This window comes from Molossus molossus, unplaced genomic scaffold (genome assembly GCF_014108415.1).
Source record: "Molossus molossus isolate mMolMol1 unplaced genomic scaffold, mMolMol1.p scaffold_m16_p_3, whole genome shotgun sequence".
NCBI lineage: Eukaryota > Metazoa > Chordata > Mammalia > Chiroptera > Molossidae > Molossus > Molossus molossus.
The window spans coordinates 127,133,145-127,157,548 of record NW_023425366.1 but is presented as its reverse complement, the minus strand read 5'-3'; the positions used below and the strand labels follow the sequence as shown (position 1 = coordinate 127,157,548).

Genomic DNA, 24,404 nt, shown 5'->3' with positions numbered 1-24,404 from the left:
AGGGAACAGACAAGCACACACTCACATATTCCAGGCCAATAATGATATGCCGCTATTTTAATAGAAATAGTGTGGCAGAATCTCTGGCTATAAACTATAAACTTAAACAACACTTTTGAAAGTTCAAAAAATTTACAAAGTAAGAAGCTCTCTTCTGGTCAAAAACTGGAATTCATGAATCATAACCTATTTAATCACTAAATTTCCAACATTGCATTAAGAAAAATTTTAAGTAATACTTTGCATTTGTACATTCATTTATGAAAGTACTTCACATATTTTATTTTTCTACATGTACTTTTATGGGGCAATTCTTATTATCCCTTTCATGGGCATGGAAACTGAGGCAGCATCCATTAAATAAAATACAAACAAAATCTCTGGGCCCGCAGAATGAGAGCAATTTCAAGATCAATGACCAAAGTTGAATCTTTCTTAATTAATTTTCACACTATAGAGCAGATGCTAACTCTAGTTCCACCAGAAACTAAAAACATGATCTAAAAACGTGCCCTGTGCACCTTATTTATATTTGCATCAACAATCTCACACATTAAAAAACAACAATAAAACAGGAAACAAGAGAATATTTTAAAACCTTCAAAACTGTGCTTTACAAATGTAGGATTGTACCTCTATAAACAACAATAAATATTACCTAAAAAGCATATAATGCTGAGAAACTGGGTAAGAGTGGGCCCTCTTGGTTTCTACAAGGAACACACATCACAGACACAGCCCAGAAAGTTCCATGATTAGCGTGGTGCACGAAATAAAGGGGAAAAATACTCACTTGGAAAACTGGGGTGAGGTTGCTTTTAAAGGATGCTGGATAGATTCTGGGTGGAGAACACCATAACTCTTCACTTGCCCTTTTCGAAAGGTCAAAGAAAAGAGTGTTCCAACACTCTTTGAGACCACAGCTTGATGGATGAAAGGACACTGCAGATGACTCAAAATAGAAAATTAACCTTTTTAAACGAGGCTTTGACTGAGTGCAGCCTTGCAGCCCATCACTGAGTTCAACCACAGGCTGCTGTCAAGGCATGCTTTGCCACTAACCTTTCACTCGGTTAGTCACTGAAGAAACATGTGTTGGGTTCCCTGCCATGAACCAACACAAGAGATGTGGCCCTGCTCAGAGCTCGAGGACTGTCGAGGAAAATCAGGGCTTCCGCTCCAGTGCAGTGAGCTCTGACAGGATCAGCGTAGGCCCAAGAGCAAGAGTGGATTGGCGTCATTAGCATCCCAGCTAACATTTACTGAGCTCACATCATGAGCTTGGCCCTGTTCCAGGTGCTTGGCAAGAATAAATTCCTTTAAAGTTCACAATAACTCCATAGGGTATGTATTAATGTTTCCATGTTACAGATGAGAAAATTGAGGCACAGAGAAGTTAAGTGACTTGCCCAAGGTTTCAAAGCTGGGCCTTGAATCTGAGCAGTTTTGCTCCAGAGATCCTGTTAACTTCTGTGTTCAGGTGCTTTATACATATTACCTCACTTAATCCTAAAGATAACTAGGAGATCAATAATATTATTATACCCACTTTAGAGACAAGAAACGTAGGCACAAAGAAGTTAATTAACTTGCCAAAGGTTAGAGATGATGGAGGGTATCAATGCAGATCCAGGATACCAGAAAGGTTTCTTGAAACTGGTGATGACTTCTGAGACCTAATAGATGAGTTGGAGTTAGAAGCGTGGATGTTGGCTAGCAGAAGAGTGCATCAAGACAATGAGGGCAAAGGTAAGAGAGAAAGCATGAGAAGAATGGCCACAGGTGATATGCTTGGGGGAGAACCCCTGGCCCCCACCCAGTTCAGGCACATGGAGTCTGCTGGTGCTGAAGTCTGTGGGCAAAGCAGGCAAACTGAGGGCAACCCTATAGGACTCTGTGCCTTAGTGTGCATATCAGGCAGTGGTCCTCTAGCATAGGGAGGGGCAGGGGCTGAAGTCTTGATGCAGTCATACAAGTCCTATTAGAAGTGAAGCCTGAGGGTAAGGCAGGAGAACTGAGATAAACAGACTTGCCAAAGGGGAAGTTCAGGTTTTTTTGTTTGTTAATCCTCATCTGATGATGTTTTTCCTTTGATTTTTTTTTTTTTTTTTTTTTTTTAGATAGAGTGGAAGAGAGGGAGGGAAGAAGAGACACACAGACACACACACAGACACACACACAGACACACACATCGATGTGAGAGAGACACATCAATTGGTTGCCTCCCGCATGACCCCAACTAGGGCTGGCAATCAAACTTGCAACTCAGGTATATGCACTTGATCAGGAATCGAACCCGAGACCCTTTGGTCTGAGGACCAACACTCTTAACCACTGAGCCAAACTGGCCAGGACCCAAAGGGAAGTTTTAATCCCACATCAAAGAAATTGAAGCTGGTGGTGAACTGAAGATATCAAAAGTAACAACAAAGCCCAGGCTCACAAGACACAGACTAGATTGACTTGTGTCCTCACACAAGCTACCACAGTGGGGAACACACAACAGAAAATACCATGCCTTTTCAAGACAGAAGGCAGTCAGTAGAACTGACCCAAAGATAGGCAAGATGTTGAAATTATCTTCAGGGACATTAAAACAACTATGATAAAATATGTTAAAGGATCTAATGAAAAATGAGAATGCATAGAGTAGAAGGATTTCATCAGAATTCTGGAAACTGAAACAAATTATCTACTCTAAAATACAAAAAGAAAAAAAAAACTGGAACAAAGTACCCAGGACTGATGGGACACTATCAAACCGTCTCTATCACCACTGTAATTAGAGGACCAGAGGGAAGAGAGAGAACTTGGGCAGAAGAAATACTGAAGAAGCAATGGCTGAGGAGTTCCCAAAATTAATTAACAATATCAACCCACTGATCCAAGCTCACAGTACTCTAAGCAGGATACACACACACACACCCTAAAAAGATCAAGGTCAAACTGCTAAAAACCAAACAGAAAAAGAAAATATTGAAAGACCTAGGGGTTGGAGTAAGGTATTTCACATACAAGGGAGCAACAATACTAATGATGGCTGAGCTGACCTCAGAGACACAAGACCAGATGACAATGGAGTGGCATCTTTAAAGTGCTTTAAGAAAAAGCAACCAACCCACAATTCTACATCAAGTGAAAACATTCCTCAAAGATGAAGGCAAAATATAGACATTTTTGGAAAAAAAGGCTAAAAAGAATGTCACCCCCTGAAGATCTCCCTACAATATTGTGGTGTGGGATGGAAGGGAGATGGACAAAACTGAGGCATAGGACATCTATACTGAACCAGTCTGGGGCGGGAGACCTCTTAGGGAGAGTGGAAAACAGCTTTACTTCCCATGCCAACTCTGATTAGTTATGGCTGCTGCAGCCCTGGTCAAGGAAGGGTTGTGAGACGGCACCAAAGTCCCTGGGAAAGAGAACTAGACAGACTGACAATCGCAGAGAGCAGCAGAAGGATGTCCCCATTATTCTAATTACGGACATTTTTTTACTAAATGTCATTCTTGATGCCACACCTTAAATTTCACTTTGCAGGCAAATTTGGCACAATAAAGAGTTCGAGCTTTTATCTACTTTCTAGTAAAGTATTGGTATCAGGATAGTTTAACTTAAAGAAGATGGCCAATTTTTAGCATTCCAATTTTAACTTCTCTGTCTCTGAGGTTTTGGGAAGTAAAGGAAAAATATGAAGTGCAAGTCTGTTGCGCAATGTTAACCTAATTATTTTTCAGCTTTGGCACTACATATTGACATTTTGGTCACCCCAACAATGACAACCAAAAATGCCTGGAGATATTGACAAACCAAGTGGGGAGGGGGCTTCAAAACTGCCCCCAGTTAAGAACCATTTGCTGAACAGAAAGAATCTTATGGTTGCCAAAAGGCACAAATATGGTGGTCTCTCTGCATGAAGATCAACATAATGCAGTGATTTTCAACCTTCTTCATCTCATGGCACACATAAACTAATTACTAAAATTCTGAGGCACACCAAAAAAAATATTTTTGCCAATCTGACAAAAAAATAGGTATATTTTGATTCATTCACACTAGATGGCTATTGTTGTGTTGGCTGTTGTCATTTTTTTCATTTGACAATCTAAGGGAAAAGAAGTCAGTGCCCTTGACTAAATAGTCAGGTATTACATGTTTTAAAAATTCTCGCCCTGGCCAGTTGGGCTCGGCGGTTAGAGCCTCGGCCCGCGGTCCAGAGAGACCTGGGTTCAGTTCCCACTAAGGGCACGTACCTCGGTTGCAGTTTGTCCCTGGCCCTGGCTGGGTCATGCGGGTGGCAGCCACTCGATGTGTCCCTTTCATGTTGATGTTTCTCTCTCTCTCTCCCTCCCACTCTATCTGAACAAAAAATGGAAAAAAAAAAAAAAAGAGTACAGACTCTGGAGACAGACTTACTAGCTCTGAGTTCAGGTGTGTCTCTGCTCACCTGGAAAAAGGGGCAGGACTGATTTGCTGGCACCTGGAAGACTGCCTGGCACACAGTACATACCCAAAGAAGTGTAAGCTGTTATTATGGCAATTATTTTGGGGGTAGGTTCTTTCTGGCAACGGTGTGGAAGATGTATGAAGGTCAGGGATGCCAAGGAGAACATTAAGAGACCCATAAGTATGAGACCCAAGTGAGAAAGAAGGAGGGCCCACCCACCAAGTGAGAAAGCAGTGAGTAAGTGGAGGGGGACAGAGAGCTATTACTAAGGTACAATGAACAGGAGCACTTAGTGACATGGTGTGGATGGGAAGTGAGAAGGGCCCAGAAGGATCACCAAGTTTCCAACTGACAGACTGACTAGACAGTGAGGCTCTTCGCCTGGAGAGAAATCTGGGAGGATCATAGAGTGAGGTCAGTGAGCTCAGCCCTCAAAGGCTGAGTTGAAGGGGTCTGCTGAGCAGAGGAGATGCCCAGTGTGTGTGGCTCTGTGGCATCATAGAGGCAATGGACGGGAAACTTGGAGCATGCCATGAGCAGCAGCACACACGGATTTGGAGAGTTCATGAGAATGCAGGTCTTGCAGAGAAGGTAAAAATTAAAGACAGAAGCACTGGGAACACAATGGACGAAGAGCCGAAGCTTTTCTAGGAACAAAGGAGTCCCCAGGGATGGCGGGAAGGGCAGAAGCCAGTGTGATGTCAGTGAAGCAAGGACCAGTGACTGACAGGACAGGAAAGGGTGAGAATGGTTGTAGGAACCCAGAAGCATGGTATAGATGGAGAGGGAGAGGAAGCAGAGCCATGTGAAGAGAGAAAAAAGCTGAGAAAAACCCGAACGTGATGAGCAGCTGAACAGAAAAGAGCCAGCGGAGGGAGGAACGCTGACGATGAAGAGCAGAAGGGGAGCCCGGGCCAGTGGCACAGGTGGGGGAGGGGGGCTGACAAATGGGAAGCCAGGATGACCATGAAGACTGGTGCACTGGATCGGCAAGGACCGGGAAATGTGGCAGCATCCAGTTTTCTTGGGAAATGGGGAGAGTGGGTGTGTGTAGAGTAGGGTGGAGTAGGTCTGAGAAAAGAAAAAGTCTGGCAAAAGCACTTAGGAAAATGGGATGGGAAACCAGCCAGGGACTGGAAGGCAGCAGTAAAAGCCCAGCTGAGCTTCGAGGCTGCAAAATTTTGGCAGTGCTAACCTGTGAAATTGGATGATCTCTCTGAGCCACACCCTACATCCCGGGTATAGGAGCGAAGAAGCCAAAATGATAACTGAGTGACAGTCTACGCGGAGAGTCACCGTGGTTTCCTGCTTCAACAGTGCTTGGACGGAACCCGGTGCTCGACCCATCCCCCCCGGCCACCTGATCCAGCCTTCAGCCACCTCCTCACAGCGCCTCGGACATCCCCAAGGCCCCCGCTCCAGGGCTGCGCAGCCGCCTCTCCTTAGCCGCCCACCACGACGTCCACCTCGCAGGTGCCAGAACTACCATCAGGACTCAGGCCGCCATCCACCGCCAGATCAACCTGGAGCTCTACGCTTCCTACGTCTACCTGTCCATGTCTTACTACTTTGACTGCGATGATGTGGCTTTGAAGAACTTTGCCAAATATTTTCTTCACCAGTCTCATGAAGAGAGGGACCATGCTGAGAAACTGATGAAGCTGCAGAACCAACAAGGCGGCCGAATCTTCCTCCAGGATATCAAGAAACCAGACCGTGATGACTGGGAGAATGGACGGAATGTGATGGAGTGTGCACTGCACTTGGAAAAAAGTGTGACTCAGTCACTACTGGATTTGCACAAACTGGCCACTGATAAAAATGACCCTCACTTGTGTGACTTCCTTAAAACTCATACCTGAATGAGCAGGTGAAATCCATCAAAGAACTGGGTGACCACAAAACCAACTTGCACAGATTGGGGGCCCCTGAAATTGGCATGGCAGGGTATCTCTTTGATAAGCACACCTGGGAGACAGTGACGAGAGCTAAGCCTTAGGCTGGCTTCTCATAGCCATGGGGATGACTTCCCTGGTCACCAAAGCAGTGCGTGCATGTTGGAGTTACCTTTACCTTTTCTATAACTTGTACCAAATCATTCACTTACATCATTTCATATGTACCATTCCTTCAAATAAAGTAATTTGGTACCCCCCAAAAAGATAACCCAGTGAGGCTGTTGTTCTGTAGGACGTGTAAAAGATAAAGCTGGACAGAATTCAGAAAGTGATGTCACCCAGAGAATGACTGACTGAGGTTACAGATGGAAGGGGACTAAATAAAGGGTAGGAGAAACTGTTTGGGAAAGAGGAATCTGAGAGGGTAAGAGATGATGGACAGAGAATTAGGGTTCAGATTTTAGAAGTGGATCTTAAAACATATGGTGAATTTATTTCTAAAGTCTCATATATTTACTAGTCATCTGTCTCTTATCTAGGACCTTTCTAGAAGCTTATAGTGTTTGCTCCAGAGAGTGGAGTTCTTTAAACTGATTAGAGAGCTTTCTACATTGAGACTATTAATCCTCTGTTGTGACCGTTCTCAACTGTTTCCAGTTAATCATTCAACATAATTTTAATTATGAGTTTAATTATGTGGTTAAATCTATAGGCTATCTTTTATTGCTCATTCTCTGCACATTTATGCCAGAGCATGAAATACTTTCCATATTTTCCTCTATTTATTTTAATGTTTTATTTTTCACACAGAATTCTCAATTCGTTTGCAATTTCTTTTGGCCTATAGTGGTGAGGTGATACCCAACCTGAGGATTTTCCCCACTCTCATGATGTCTCCTTATCACACGCCAGCTTCTTCGACACACCAGGCTTGTTCCTTGTGGTACCAGGAGCTGATTTACCAGTGTGGAAACACAGCAGGAAGTGTGGGGAGTGCAAAATCAGTCAAGGTTAGAGAGAGTTAGCAGACCACAGAGAAGGTCTCAGCTCCTCAGACTCAAGCCCATCATACCCTTTACTATACCCTAAAGCAGTTGCAGTTTTTTAAAAGCCCACATCTAAAAGTTTTAAGAACACAACTGAATTAACTAATCACCCCCCACCCCTAAGCTGACTGGAAAGCAATTTGATGTGATTACCAAATTTCATCATGGACAGCAGATTTCTGCTTTTGGGAGAAAGGCTCTCATACAGTCGAGTGTGTTTTGGAGACCACATAAGCAGACGTTTGAGGTGCACATCCATGCGCCAATTCCCAGCATGGGAGCAGTAGCTCAGCATCTGCCCCCTAACTCGTAGACTTCTTGATTGGCAGCCATAGGTGGTTTTCTTTAACCCTGTGCTTCCTGTGCATAGGCTTAAGGGTGTCTGTAAAGTCCATGAGGTTATGTGCAAATGTGCATGTGGATGATTTTTCTAGGGAAAGGGCTGTTAGAACCTCCATCTGGTCCACGTAGCAAGGTTTCCATTCCCGAAGACTGCTCAAAGGCTCACAGACGGTATGTAATCAAGTCCATTGCCCGGGACTGCTAACAACTTCTTTAGAGGGTATGTTAACATACAGCCATTCCTCTCACCATTTCTCCAGTTCCTTCCTCAGTCAATGGCAGTGCAACTGTTTTCTCCATATAGTTGAACTACTACAAATTCAGCACTCTGCTCTAAAGATCACCTCCAATCTCATGACTAAGACACAATAAAGGCTCAAATATCAGACACACCAAAAGGTATGTGATTCAAAAAAGTAAGGGAAAATGCTTGCAGATTTCAACTGGGAACCATTCAGATTAGAACATTTGCATTTTAGCAAGACAAACATTCCTCATTGTGTTTCTGGAAGGCCCAATAGGGGTGCAATTACATGCCCTTTCTACAATGCTGCTATAAACAATTATACAGCTACACATTATATTGGAGAGTCTAACCAATTAAATAGGATTGAAAAAGAAATCACTGAAATAAATAACAGGAAAGAAGAAAATGAAGTACAGTATAGCCTGGCCGGTGTGGCTCAGTGGTTGAGCGCCGACCCATGCACCAAAAGGTTGCTGGTTCGATTTCTTGTCAGGGCACATGCCCAGGTTGTGGGCCAAACCCCCAGTGGGAGCCATGGAGGAGGTGGCCAATCAATGTTCTCTCTCATCGATGTTTCTCTCTCTCTCCCCTCTTCTCTCTCTCTAAAAATCAATAAAGAAAAAAAATTTAAAAAGAAAATGAAGTATAACACAGATACATAGAAAAGCCAAAGAATTAAAAATGTATCAACTGTAGCTAAATAAGATATAAAGTAAATAAGTATATAAATAAACATTAATATCACCCATATTTACCAGCTAAACTAAATAGGCCCAATTCTCAACAAAATACCTAGGCGCACATAAAAGCACATATAAGGAGATGTGCTATGCTCATGCCCCAGGGTTTAGTTCACAAATCTACCAGCCCATAATTCCTGGGTTTTAGTTATTTTTATCTCCTCAGTCCTAGCCCATAGCAAGCACCCAACAGATATTATTTGAATGAATGAGGTTCAAACCAATCAAATTCCTACATGACTTTTTCTACCAACTAGAAAAGAAGTGATACCAATATTAATTTAAAAACATTTTTTTTCTTTAATCATTTTAGAGAGAGAAGAAGGGGGGCAGAGAGAGAGAAAAGCATCGATTGGCTGCCTCCTGCATGCCCCCCACTAGGGATTTGGCCCACAACCTGGGCATGTGCCCTGACTGGGAATCGAACCGGTGACCTTTTGGTGCATGGGTTGACACTCAATCACTGAGCCACACCAGCCGGGCTCATTTTTATACAAGAATAGGAGAGAACTGAAAAAGAAAAACTGAAGGAGACCAGTTGTACAGATTTAAAACACGTTACATACACACACACACCCATCCACACACCCACCCAACCAAGGCCATACCTCCGTGGGAGAAGAAAAAGTAGATACAAGAATTATATGTTTAAGAAAAAGAAGCATTACAAACAATGGACAAGCAAAGAATTATTTGTTACCTATTGCAGTAAATAACATCCAACCATACCAGAATCTCCTCAGCTCTTCCCCCTCTTTTCTTGGCCCCAACATTATGGGGTTAAATATGTCTCAATCTAATCTGTGATGCCATTGTCTCCGCTATCATCACCCCTTCCTCAGTTCTGCAACAGCTTGCTCACTAGGCTCCTTTCACCTTCTCCTCTCTCCATACCAATCCCACCTGTCACCAGAGTTGTCCTCCTAAAGTACCAACTTAATTTTCTCAACCTTCTGTATATAAGGACTCTCCAAATTCTACAGCAGTGGTCCTCAAATCATGCCCCCCCCCCCCCAAACTGGAAGAAGTTTTTCTAATAACGGTTTTCCACAGATGACAACAAAAACCAATAGATATTGCCTGTCTCCAAAAGCTGGTGTTCACAGTCATGGGTGTTCATGTATTTGTGTCTTGCCATCTTGGGATGTATGGGTAATATTTTTTTCCTTTACTGATTTGAGAGAGAGAGAGGAAGGGAGAGGGGGAGAGAGAGAGAAACATCAATGAGAGAGAACATCGATTGGCCACCTCTTTCATGCCCCTCACTGGGGATTGGGCCCTGATCAGAAATCGAACTGGTGACCTCTTGGTACATGGATCGCACTCAATCACTGAGCCACACCAGCCGTGCTGGGGAATATTATTAATCCTAGCATGTCCAAAAATGCAAAAGCAGTGGGAATATTGAAAAGGCTAGAAGAGTTGAACAAATATAATGAAAATTAAAAGCTACACTGTGAGAAATGATGCCTCAATAAATTTTCAATGTACAACAAAACTATTTTCCGGAAACACAGCCATCAATTTATATTAGGCAAAAAATAAAAATAAAAAAAAAATCAAGTATGCTGGTTTTAAAACTTTTTAAAGCTTTTAAAAATATTTTTATTGAATTTTAGAAAGAGGAGGAGGAGGAGAGAGAGAGAGAGAGGGAGAGAGAGAAACATCGATTTGAGAACAGGTGCCTCCTGCCCCCCACCAGGGATAAAGCCCGAAACCTGAGTATGTTCCCCGACCAGGAATTGAATCATCAACGCCCAACCGAGCCACACCAGCCAGGGCAAATTTTTTTCATGCTTTGAAGAACAACTTACTCCTTCTATTGGATGGGAATAAATCCAGGTACTTGTGAATTTAAAAAACACAGTCCCTCTGAACTTGCGAACACTAGGATCTACATGGCTACTCACTACCTAATGAATTTGAAAATAAATGTTGGATAGTTTTCCTGCTGTCTTTTTCAATTTATTGACCAAAAGTGTTAAATTAAAGGATGAAATTTTCAGTGTGTTAGGTTTCCCCTAATTATTTTTCTTCCCTCACGGAGTTTCCCATCACCCAAGCCTCTACCTGCCTGTTATCAAGATGGCTTTAGTGTCAACGGTTAGGGAAGCCTTCCCTGGACCCCAAGCGCACCGCAGAGACCCAGCCCTGTGCCCATGCTCTCTATCCGAGCACTAACTGTATCTACTGAAGTGGAAATACTTTGGTGTATTTCCCCAAGGTATAGCTGGGCAAGGGCTCAAGTGGCCACTCCAGTTCATGCCTCTGAAAGGATCTGATGACCAGGTGAAATCCAAGCTGGTAGATTTATAAATGTTCACACTGACAGGTGACAGGTAGCTGGTAGTGGCTTAGAAAAATTTGTGCCATTCTAAATATTTATTTACTCATTAAATATTTGCATTAACTTGTCGCCCTGGTCGGTTTGGCTCAGTTTAGAGCGTCGGTCTGAGAACCAAAAAGTTTGATTCCGGTCAAGAGCAGGTATCTTGGTTGTGGTTCGGTCCCTGGCCCTGGTTGGGGTCATGCAGGAGGCAACCAATCGATGTCTCTCTCTCTTCCTCCCTCCCTCCCTATCTGAGGATAAATGAAAAAACATTCTTGGGTGAGGATTAAAAATAAATAAATATTTGTATTCACTTGAGAACCTGTTTAGTCTACGACTTATGAAACTCCAGAAGGCATACATTTGACTAACCCATGTGGAAGAACACTGAGAAACTGGAGAAATGCTAATGAAACATTAAAGGAGAGATCAAATTGACTAGTAGACCCAAAGGTATCTCTGATAAAGAAGACACCTAAAAAGAACTGTGGGAAATGGGAGGAAGGAAGAAACATCTTAGGGCTGATTAAAAAAAAAAAAAAAAGAGAGAGAGCCAATGCGAACAACCAATAAGCTGTAATTAAGTGAAATATCAAGACGTAGGAAACAAAGTCTTAAATCCTGGAGGGCTGAGATGAACTGAATATTTTTTGATATCATTTGCTACAAGTAGGCTATATCTATTCAAGAGCAGTTTCTAATATAAATCACAGGGTCAGATTTTCAACAGAATCTGCTTTATCTTCTGAAATGTGCATCAAACCTGTACCAAGTGCTGACTGTACTCCCTCAATATTCTAACACTGCATTCATTGATATGTCTTAAGAACAAAAATATTCAAGATATGGCATTAATATTTCATTATTAATACCTAAGATCTGCTAAGATAGGTACAAATGGCCATGTGCAAATTATGTTTTAATGTCTGTCTCCCCATTCGAGTTCCCAGAAATTGGTTATATTTTTAACCTAAATCCCTAGAATTTGACAGGTCCCAAAAGACAACTGCTGAACTGAACTGGTGACTAAACAATGAAAGTGACAACTAAACATTACTAATTCCATGGCAGTTAAACAAATGACACACATAGAAAGCTCACACAAGGAAGTACAAGTAAAGGGACCCGTTCACTTCCATCTGGCTGGAACACGACACTCATCCCCTGAGCACGACGTGCGTGGCAGTGGGCACCACCTGCTGCACTGTACACCAGATGATAGCACCATCCTAGCAGAGGCAATTTGGCACTGGCAAAACTCTGATATATAAATATCAACTTCCTACAAATGTAGTAAATTTAAACTCCAGAGGTTTCATGGGAAGAAAATCATTTGGAGTTTTCAACTGGTGTGCTACAAGCATTGTAAATGTGCAATACCTTATTTATTCAGGGGCACAGACCTCTCTTCCCTTAGACTGCCAAATAAAAATATGACAACAGCCCTGTCTGGTGTGAGTGGTTAGAGTGTCATCCAGCACGCCGAAGGATCTCAGGTTCGATCCCCAGCCTGGTTGGGGCACATGCAGGAGGCAACCAATTAATCTCTCTCTCTCACATCATGTTTCTCTCTTTCCCCCTCCCTCCCTACAGGTCTCCCTCCCTTCCACTCTCTCTAAAATCAATGGAAAAACATCCTTGGCAAGGATAACAACAAAAAAAAACAAGAACATATATGTATATGTATATGTATATGACAACAGCCAACACAACAGCCGTCCAATATGAATGAATCAAAATTATACCTATTTTTTTTTTAGTCAGATTGGAAAAATATATAATAATTTTTGGTGTGCTACGAATTTTAGTAATCAGTTTATGTGCCATGAGGTTAAAAAAGGTTGAAAATCACTAATTTAGAGGGAAACAGCTACACTCATTGAAATGGTGACTGGTCATGTCAAAAGGAAGGGGAGGCCAGATGTCTCTCAAAAGGGATACAAACCAGCTCAAGCCAGCAACGCCACTAGGAAGACAACTGTAAGTCCAGGTGGAAAAAAATGAAAGCTCCAACTAAAGTAACAGGAAAACTGGCTACCAAGAGGCAGAGATCACATCAAAAGATACTAAGGAGGCAGACTGGCCAAATAATGGTGACAACCTGACAACATGAGGAGAAAGGGGGACTGGTGGGGGACTGAGCAGGTGTGGTGGCATTCGCCACAATAGGCAGGTGTCAGTAAACTCTTTCGGTAAAGGGCCAGACAGTAATGGGATGGGCTCTGTGGGTCACACAGTCCCTGCTGCAAATACCTCCGTTGCTGCAGTGCATGGCTGTGTGCCCCAAAACTCATCCAAAAAACAGGTACAGACTAAGAAAGAAGAGCCGATCTGAGGCTGTAGTTTATGAGTTGAATTTTAGCAGGATATATAAAGTGGACATGTTCAAGATAAAGATCTAGGGATGGAGAGACCTCAGGGCTAGAGGCATAAAGTTGAGTCATCAGCCATGAGGTGGCAGTGTTAAGGGACTAAGATCACCCAGGGGATTGGTCTGAGAAGGGAGGAGACAAAGGACACTTCCCTGTCCAAGTACAGAGCAGACATGCAATGTCACTTCGAATCACTATGGCCCTGAAAGGGCAGGCTTTACAATCTAACCTCCCTTAACTCAAACTTTTTAAAAAAGAGGCTCCTATTATAACTTAGAGCTTTCATTCCCATTTTCAAGATAAATAACTTTAAAGTTTCTAATTCATAGATGAAAATAGAAAACTTCCCACTAGTTTCAGAAAATAACAAAAAAATAGGCTAGAAAATAAAGCAATTCTAAACTACAATATCTATCAACTCTTTTATGTTCTATTTTTATTTATTTTTTTGTCCTCACCCGATATTTTTTTCTATTTATCTTCAGATAGAGTAGGAGGAAGAGAGAGGAAGAGAAAAGGAGAGAGAAACATTGACGTGAGAGGGACACATCAACTGGCTGCCTCCTGCATGACCCCAACTAGGGCTGGGGACTGAACTGCAACCGAGGTACATGCCCTTGACCGGAATCAAACCTGAGACTTATCGGTCCACTGGCCGACGCTCTACCGCTGGGCCAAACCAGCCAGGGCTATTATGTAATATTTTACACTAAAAAAATATATAACATATATGGAAACTATGATGAATTGATGATAAAACAAATGTCCCATTCCCATCTCAAGAAGTTCATCATCAAACACTACTGTCCAACTTCACATACCACAAGAATTAGTCTCTACATGAGAGGTCAAAGCAGGCAGTCTAAGGCCAGATAAAGCTTGCAAATGTGTTTTCTTTAATCTACACAGTGGGGTTTTAGTCCCCTTTTTTGTTGACATTTAAATATCAAGAAACTTCACATGGAAATCAACATTATATAGTATTATTAAAAATGGCAACAAGTGGCCAGAGCTGAGAGCAAACTGTTCCCTTTAAATGGACATGTACTTGCTAACTTACCACAGTCCTCACTACTCTCCATGGTCTGACACCTCCCACTCCACTTACTAATTTCACTTGAGTTTGTGGTCCTTGCTTACAGAGCATAACTGTGATTTCCAGATGTTTGGAGTATGGGAAACATTTAAAGTAAAAAAAAATTTCACAGACTCTAAACAGGTACAATACTAAGACAGGTCCATACTTTTTTATCCACCATTTTGAAAACTAAAACAAAGTATTTTTGTAACTCATTTGGCCACAAAACTTGACATAAACAGACATGAAGCTACTTATAATCTTTACACATTCATTTAGTGTAAAATACACTCAAATATTTTGCTACAGAAATATTGTGTTTGGTTAAGCACTGCTGCCCCAGACCCCACTAGCAATATATGATAGCAAATGGACATTATTACTTTTCTAAAATCTGACAATTCTGAATTCTGAAATTCATCTGGCCCTAAGGGTTCTGGATTAAAGACTGTGGGTCTATTGTACTTTAACTCTCTACATTTAAGAAAATACACACATACACACAAAGCAGGAGTGTAATGATCTTTTTTTATTTTTAATTTTCTTTATTGATTTTAGAGAGAGAAGGGAGAGGGAGAGAGATAGAAACATCGATGAGAGAGAACATCAACTGGCCACCTCCTGCATGCCCCGCACTGGGGAATGGGCCCACAACCTGGGCATGTGCCCTGATCAGGAATCGAACCGGCGACCTCTTGGTGCATGGGTCGATGTTCAACCACTGAGCCACGCTGGCCGGGTGTAATGGTCGTTTTAATTACATTTATTTACACTCGATTGATTACTATGGTATCTACCTACATTTGAGATACAGAAATAGAATGATATATGCAAAACATCTGTAGTCCAAGAATGTGCGGTGTACATGCTGATTCTAGGACCTTACACCAGAATGCTAAATCTCTGGGGAGTCTGCTGTGTACACCCAAGGAACTGCAGTCACAAAGTAATTTCATATTAGAATAACATGCTGCTTCACATATAAAATTGATGCTACTGACCACATCCTTTTAGGGTTCATATCTTTTCCATGAACAATGGGTTGTTCTAGGATTGGTTATATTCCAGGATTCACAATACATAAAGTACATAAAATTAGAACATGGAAGACCTGATTCAGAAGAAACTGCAAAGATACCAGATTTCTTTCCATCCCTGCTCTATGCAGAGGCTGGATGAATCCACTCAAACTGAATGAAGCCAACCACAGCTACCCCCCTTCTCTGAAATACTGTTCAGAACTCCCCTAGAAATGGCAGAGGAAATCCTTGGGAGTAAAATGAAGCAGCAGAGTAGATGAGGGATGAAGAATGTTACTAAAGTCAGGAGATGGCTTGTGATGTTAGCTACAGGAAGGGCTGTCACAGAAGAGACGAAACTGGTTGGTTCACCCTGGCCCCAGAGGAGCACTCTGGAATGCGCAGGTAGAGATGCATTTTGACTCAGCATCTGAGAATTCCTGCTGCCCCTATGGAACAGGTTATCTCAGGAGGAACTGCATTTTCTACTCCTGGAGAAGGTCATCTGATTTCTGTGATCAGGGAGGGGACGGCAAGGAATGTAACAGGGTTAAAACAAGCCAGATAGGGACCAGGCGAGCTGCATGGCTGGTGCCCCAGCCAGCTGCTACTCGGTTACGGTATTGGAGAATGCCAGGTATTTCCAGGTCTTCCAAGATTTTAGAAGCTGGAAATTCAGGATTTTATGTGAAAACTCCAAATTTTTAAATATGGGCCAATGACGGTAAAAAATACATATATACATACTGAATAGGCCAAACAGAACACAGCTATGCCCTTCAAGCAAACTGTGAACCTTTGGTTTGAAAATTCACATATCCAGAACCCGGAAAGACTAGACCAGGGCTTCTCAATCTCAGCACTCTTGACATTTGGGGCTAGATATTTTTGTGCTGTGGGGGGCAGTCCTATGCATTGTAAGATGTTCAGCAGCACCCCCCCAAAAAAACAAATCATGACAATAAAAAATGTTTCCAGCCCAGCTGGCATGGCTCAGTGGATTGAGTGTTGTCCCATGGACTGAGAGGTCCCGGTTCAATTCCCAGTCAGGGCATGTGCCCGGGTTGTGGGCCAAATCCCTAGTTGGGAGCATGCAGGAGGCGGCCAATCGATGTTTCTATTTCTCATCGATGTTTCTATTTCTTTCTCCCTCTCCCTCTCTCTAAAATCAATAAAGAAAAAAATGAAAAAAAAAAAGAATACAGGAACATAATTTATGCAAAGCACCTAGCCCAGCAGCTTAATAAGCACCAAAGACATCTAGTAAACATTAATCCTTCCCTGGGGAAAAGGCAGCCCAGTGTCTTGTGGTCAGAAGCACAAGGGAACCAGTCAGAAGCCAGGACCCTACCCACATTGTGCCTTGGTCACTTATGAGCTGTGTGAATTTAACAAGGCATTCTTCCTTATTTGCAAAACAGAAATGATCATCACTGTCAGCGAGGGCCAAACCAGGTCGTTTCAGAGAGTATTTGGTAAACTAAACATTAATGATTATTCTTATTAGACCTTTTAAAGATGTCTGTAAAGGAAAGAAAAGTTCTTTAACAAATTCAAAGAACTGAGACTGTAGTAACAGATACAGTACACAAAATAATAACAACAGGGATCATTAACTTCCAGGTCCTTCTAGACAAGCAACTGCCAACTGGTGACTCATAGACCAAATCTGGCCTCGGCTATTTTGTTTAGTCCCATGTGTTATCAGATTGGTTGTTTAATTTGCATTAAATGCCATCTGATTTTCATTAAAATCCAAATTGCAGACTTTTCTCAAAACTCTCCAAATTGCCATGCCCCTTTGGTGAGATGAGAAGTAGGGTTCAGGTACTTCCCGCCCTCAACTGGCCTAAGTCACTCATTGATTTTACCAGCCTGGCCCCTCTAGGGATTCGAGCTTGACATTGCAGATCTCACTGAGACACTCCCTTCCAGAGGCTCACCAGATAATAAACTCTGCTAGTCAGTCCCTTGAAATCATTTTCTCCTTAACACTTCTACCTCATCACTAGACGTATCCTGGTGTACACCACCTTCCTCAATTCAGAGCATTGCCTCCCCAAATCACCACCATGTCCACTGGATTACATGCACAAAGCATTTTCAAAATCAAAATACCTTTCTTTTCAGAACTACAAAAGACATGATATGACGTCTACTGTTTGCCTCACCAGCATGCCTCCTCCCCTTCTGCTGTGTAATAGCACCCCAGCTTCCTTGAGGAACCAGCACTCCCCGACTCTCAGTCCATGTGATTTGAGTGGGGCTGATGCCATTCCCATTTCCAGGAAAAGGCATGTGACTCAGAAACATTCAGTCAGTCCTGGAACTTTGGCCACAATCACTGGGAAAAAAGTGTTCTCTGTCCCCTGGGACTTGAACTGAGGATGATGAAGACTGGGGGTCTCCTCGTGGACACAGCCTGTCTAAAGGGAGGAGCCCCTAGATCCAGCCTAGTCTGCAGCCATACTATTTCTGGACTCTTTCGTCACATATGAGCCAATTAATTCCCATCTTTGCTTAAGGACATTCGACTTGGGCTTTCTTACAACCAAGAGACCTAATCAATACAAGAGAAATCTGAAAAAAAGTGCTTGAAAATGAGGTGGGGAGGCTCTGCTCAATTTTTTCCCCATTATTCTACCTCCCCTCCATCAATAAAAGCTGGGTTTTGCTCTCTGCAGTAGCCATCCCTCTATAAGTTCTTATCTCATGATATATACTTATTTTTTTGCTTGCCTATCTCTTTTACAAATCTACTGAACTCCTTCAGGGCAGAAACTGTACAGTTTTCCCTTTTGATTCTTTAATACCTTGCATAATAGCAGGCAGTTTGGGCTCCACAAATATCTGTTAAATGGATGGATCCACAAAAGGCAGGTGGACAAAAGGAACCATCCTAATTCTCTTCTTGGGGACATCCCTATCATGAGACCACCTCAGAAGCCTTGCCCCTGTGATACACAAACCATCTTCTGAAACAGACTTACCCACCCATTGTAAACAAGTTGCATCATGAGAACTCACTCTTTCCAGCCATTACTAATCCTCCCACATGTCCATCCCATGGAACCTCACTGTGGGGTTACTCACAAGGTCCTAAGTCTGGGAAGAGTATTTCACTGTAAGACACCACCTAGAACTCTATGAATTGATAACCACACAAGTGAGCATGTCAGTCACATACATAACTTCACTCTTTGCGGGGGGGGGGGGGGGGGGCTCCTTCACTTTCTAGCCTTGGTATGAATACACCCAGAATCCTGACTCTGAAGGCCACCCACCATCTGCTTCCACAAAATAACAATTGCCGGCTCTCTCCTGCCTTCATTTTTCCCTCCCTAGTCTTTTATAATTACGTAAGTGGAAAAAATACAAATATATCTAGGAAATCAATAGCAGTAAAGCAACAGGTTCCCTGTAAAAAGTTTTGACTTTGGGTACATAATTGCCACACCCTTAATTGCTCTGTAATAGCTGCAGCTTCCACTGGCAACTAGCAATTAAAATTTTCAAATAGTCAAAGGTCAGGGCCAGAATTACAGTCCTAGTATGAATCACCATTGACTCTATCCAGTTTTCATTCTCCCATACTTGGGCCCACACCATCAGGGCAATCTAGTAAGAACCAGATTTACAATAGATGAACAATATTTGTTGAGTATCCATCATATGACAGGAAGCACAATAGACCCTAGAATCAAAAGAGAAAGACACAGCAAGACCTCTCAAGGTGTTCAGTCTATGGAGAACACAGACAAATAAAGAGGCAATTACATTACAGAAAAACAAGTGCTACGTGGAGTTAAGAAAGCACCCAGGAGGGACAGCCAGTCTGCGTTGGAGCATCAGGGAAGGGCTGTTAAGGGCAGAGACCTTTACTGGAATACCTAAACAACGAATAAAAGGTTGTGGCTATAGGGCAGGTGTGTTGAAAAGGCTTCCAAAGAGAGCTCCAGGTAGAGGCTATCTGGTGAGAAAGCATGGCCTCCTCTAGAAACTGAAAGTAAGCAACTATGGCTGGAATTTACAAGTGTGAAGAGAGAAGCTGCCACAGAGGAAGCAGGGGCCAAGAGACCCTGAATGGCTGTGTAGCTTTAAAAAGCCTCCGAACTTGCCCTGGCCGGTTTGGCTCAGCGGTTAGAGTGTTTGTCCACAGACCGAAGACTCTCGGGTTCAATTACCAGTCAAGGGCACATACCTCGGGTTTGGGTTCAATCCCCGGCCCTGGTCGGGGTTATGTAGGAGGCAGACAGTCAATTTGTCTCTCTCACATGGATGTTTCTCTCTCCCCCTCCCTCTCTCCCTCGCTTCCATTCTATCTGAAAATCAATGAGAAAAAAAATCCTCGGGTGAAGATTAAAATAAATAAATAAATAAATAAATGCCTCTGAACTTTATTGAAGAGTAAATAGATACAGTGTACCAAAAGGCCAATATGACAATCTGATAAATGTATCTTGACCCACGCTATATATTGACTTTACAAAGCATGTTATTGAGAACACTAAGAAGGATAGGGAATTTATAAGGAATTATCTTATAATCTGTTTACAGATTCTTGGTTGAAACATTAGCCCTCACTGCTACCATGTCTACCTCCCTTTCATGTCTTTCATTTTCCTACAAACAGGAAAGTAGGCACTTGGAGGGGACAGGGATTAACTCTCAAAATAGGAAAAAAGCACACCAAGAAAACAGGGTGGGGTACCAAAAAAACTGAGCCACAAAACTAAGCAAAAAAGTTGAGGGAAACGAAATAGTGAAAAGCATATTTGGAAAATTCAAGAGGAAGTAAAAGTATTCTCAAACACACAAAAGAAAGAAGTGTCTCACGTGCTTTGGCTAAACTGAACTCCCCCTTTTACTCAACTGTTGAAAAAAAAAAAAATCGAAAGCTGTGAAAAATTCACACTTTCCTATCTCATCACAGAATAAACAGTAAATCGGGACAGCGCAGCAACCACCCTGGAAGACCTTGTAATAGCTGCCCCAGAAAATGCTGCACATGTCAATCACCTGGAGAAGCTCCACAAACCAAAACCATTTCCTCTCCCAACACCTGATCATCTACACAATCTGGTCTAATTGGTCACTTCGGAATAACTAACCCCACTATGGGTGGGGTGGGGTATCACCTCCTAAGATATAGAAATGTCTAATCACTATGCTGTATACCTGAAACTAATATAATATTGCACGTCAACTGTAATTAAAAAATAAAAAAATAAATTCATACATGTCTGCAACACTGTCTTTATGCCAAAAGATTAGATTTTCTTTAAAGAATCAGTGCTTGTCTGGCATTAAAGGAAAACCAAAGACACACTGACAAGTACTTGCTTCCAAATCCAAAGTGAGAAAGATTTTTAAAAAGGGGTTTGGTTTTTTTTAACTGAGGCAAGGCGTTTCCTTAGCCTTTTCTCCCCGTTCCCAACGTGTGAACGTCAAGAAGGTGCGGCCGGCCATTCGCCGGGTTTGGAGGCACAGCACCCCGAGTCCCCGAAGGGCGTAGTGCAAGCTGCTCCGCGAGCGGGAGCGTCAGGGACCCTGTCCCCACCGAGTGCCACCGCGCACTTGCTGTGAAGGGCCGTCCCGGCGGGGCCCCGGACGGCTGGGCACCCGTCCCAGCCAGGCGCCCGCCGACCGGGCCTCAGTGCAGACCCCGGGGCTCAGAGCCGGCAGGCCGGAGGGGAGGCGCGGCCCTCCCGGGGTAGCCGCCCGCCGCCCCCCGCCCCGCGCACTCGCCTGCCCACGGTCTGGTTGGCCAGCTGCTTCATGCGGTTGAACTGCTTCTTCATGGCGGCGGTGGGGCCCGGGCTCGGCCGGCGGGACGCGGGGCAGACGGGCTGCGGCTCCTACATCGCTTCCCGGCCGGGCGGCGGCGGCTCCCAGCCTGGGCCCGCCCCGCCCCCGCGCGTCACTTCCAGCGGCGCCGCCCGCCGGCCCAGGGCAGCGGCAGCGGCGACCCCGCAGCCACGCCTGCGCGCGAGCTCCTTCCGCCACGCCCGCCACGCCCCGGAAGCCCGCGCGCCGGAAGCTCGCCGCGTGCTGGCGGTGCCCGTGCCGCGAGGCCCGCGCGGCGAGTCGCGCGTCCAGCCGGTGCCCATCGGTGGTCTTTTTTTTTTCCAGTTTTTTTTTTTTTTCTCTCTCGTTCACACACCGGTTATAAAATTTTTTGTTTTACTTTTTTTTTTCCTTCCAATGTAACAAAAAGGTGGGAGGGAAGGGGAGGCAGACAGGGTATTTTATGGGTGGCGGAGCGCGGGAACAGGGGGCTGGGGCAAAAGAAACGATTCCGTCTTTAAGAAAACATTGGGTTTTTGCGGGGATTTTTTGTTCTTGGTTTTTGTTAATTCTCACAGGATATTTTTTGCCATTGACCATTAGAGAGAGTAAAAGGGAGGGAGAGGGAGAGAGAAACATTGATGTATCTGGATTGGCTGCCTTCCGCATTGCATAACTGGATCCAGGATGGAACCTGCAACCCAGGTATGTGCCCTTGACCGGGAATCAAACCCATGAGACTTGGGCGCTCGGTGGGCTGCCCTAACCACCGGTCCACCGTGGCCAGGTCAAAAACATCCCGGTTTGATAGCAAAACATGGTGGGAAGCAGACCTTAGAGTCTAGAAGCTTGTGTAGTGGCTTTATTATCAGGGAGAGATGTTGCTGTGGACGTCGGTGCGGCAAGTTGCGTAACCTGGTGACGCAAGTTGTGGTGTAACCTGTCCCGAAGGGAAGGGAGCAGAAGATGAGTTTTATGCGAAAGGAATCTAATGAGTGCATGGCATGTCCGGTTAGCATGAGGCAAACATTTAACATTGCTGCTCTCTTCAAAGCCTCCACTAGGTGGTGCTTAAAAGCTGCTTTTGGTGTTTGCAGAAGTCTGCGTGGACCTCCGTTGACAATGCCCTTTGTTTTTCCAAATTAGATCTAATTCAGCGTACTTCTGATTTTGTTTTCTATATTGTCGGCCAGGCACCAATAATGGCTGTGTGGGAAGCAGCCGCTCACAATTACACCTCTCTCCATCTGTTTGGTAAGACTGTCTCAGAGCTTCATGGTTGCCAGAGCCTGATTTGCTGGTTTGCAGCCACAGCATCACCGTGGAGGTCACCTTGTAATGGGCGATTTTGCCTGTACTTTCACCATGTTGATGGAATCCCAGCAGCCTTTGATCTTCTTTGATCCATGTCCCACCTTCTTTATGAGGATCGGCCCAGCAAAACCACAATCCAGATCCCAGAGGTAGACAGATGAGACACTGCCTTCAAAATACAGGTTTTCGTACTGGTCAAAGGCCTTTTTGGCTTCCACCTCCAGCTTTCTTGGTGGAGAGCAAGCAGGGCCCCATCCTCCAAAGGAGATCATGTTTGTTACTCCGTGGTAACTTACAGGAGTCCCCATCTCTGTTGTAGTCACTCAAAAGTTACTCCTTTTCCACCACCTTGTCTCTGGCGATTTTCAGTGGTTGGGCAACAGAGGACAGGAGGACCAGGTATGTCAGGTTGCTGAGGTTTTTCTGGATTTGCTGTGGAGGTGGGCACCCCATTAAGTCCAAGGCACAGTCCAGCTGCTGAAGACTCGGCAGCGGTGCCAGCATCTGTGGCTCTCCCCCCAGCTGCAGGGCCCGGCACTTCCACTTCTCTTGGTGCCCAGGTATGAACATCCAGGTCACTGCCTGCCTCCTTCCTAGCTGTGGCCCTTTGGTGGTTCTCATTAAATGTACTGTCAGTGACACTAGTTAATAACATGGGTTTCAGGTGGACATTGTAACTTGGCATCCATGTGCTCTCACACTCACCACCCAAATCCACTTTCCTTCTGTCATCTTATATTAGATGCCCTCACCCACTTACCCCCAGAGCAGATCTGTAACCCATGCTGGCCACAGGCAACACCAGGGCTGCAATGGCTCCCCGGCCCCCACTTCTCTTAAACTCAGGTGATTCTTGACTGACTGCTCTCCCCTCCCCTCCAGGCAGGACTGTGGGTGAGGAATTGTTCACCATCCTCCCCAGGTCACACTGATGCACAGGCAGACACTTGTCCAAGTCCACTCACTGGTGCTCTTAAGATAAATATGTGTAACTCAAGGGATTTTACCTCAAAATTTTGTAAAAAATGGTGACATGAATAGTGCAAGCTGCAAGACAACATGTACTGTGTGACAAGAAAGTCAAAGGCAGTGTGTGTTTTCTGTTAACCGCAACCGGGGACAGTGTTGGAGGTAACGCCTCCTGAGCAGCCATCATTGTGGTGGTGTGGAATGGCAGGGGCAGGGAGGCACAGGGGTAGTCACAGAGGCAGAGGGGACAGAGAGGCTCACAGGCTTTGTCACCAAACAAGGGCCCTGTGTCAGGCCCAGGCCAGGCCTCAAGGTTCCCAGGCCTCTCCCCACCCCCAGACCCAAGCCTTTGCCTACAAGACATCATTGTTGTTTACTTCACTGTGACTTAGTCCCTTGGGCAGCAGTTTTGTGTGTGTGGGGGTGGGGGTGGGGGGGGTTGTTTCACAATGGGGTTGAATGCTTTTGGTGAACAGACCAGGTCAGTCCTATAACCCACAGTGATTACCTCCTGGTTTGGTGGTCTTGGCTCTAGCTCAGGCCACTCCCCAGGGTTGGGCAGCAATGTGGCTTCCTTCATTGGCCACATGTCTAACTTCTCAAACGATATGCTGATGAAGGAAACCGAAAAAGGGGAAGAGTCACCTGACTCTTAAGACAGCGATTCTCAACCCCTTTGGGGGTCAAAAAGCCCTTTCACAGGGGTCGCCTAAGACCATCAGAAAACACATATTTCTGATGGCAATTCATAACAGTAGCAAAATTACAGTTATGAAGTAGCAACGAAAATAATTTTATGGTTGAGGGTCACCACAA

General features: G+C 44.1%; 1 protein-coding gene and 1 pseudogene across 4 annotated transcripts in view; both read right to left on the bottom strand.

Annotated features, from left to right (window-relative positions):
- Window positions 1-21,409, bottom strand: part of ARHGAP17 (Rho GTPase activating protein 17) — an 89,452-nt gene extending 68,043 nt beyond the window's left edge. For all 4 annotated transcript variants that reach the window (XM_036278662.1, XM_036278665.1, XM_036278664.1 and 1 more), the window contains exon 1: window positions 21,267-21,409. In XM_036278662.1, coding sequence (XP_036134555.1) covers window positions 21,267-21,319 — 53 coding nt within the window. In that variant the 5' untranslated portion in view covers window positions 21,320-21,409. The remainder of the gene's footprint in view (window positions 1-21,266) is intronic.
- A 764-nt stretch (window positions 21,410-22,173) lies between these two features.
- On the bottom strand, window positions 22,174-23,093 carry LOC118642175 (annotated as a pseudogene).
- Between the last annotated feature and the right edge of the window lie 1,311 nt (window positions 23,094-24,404).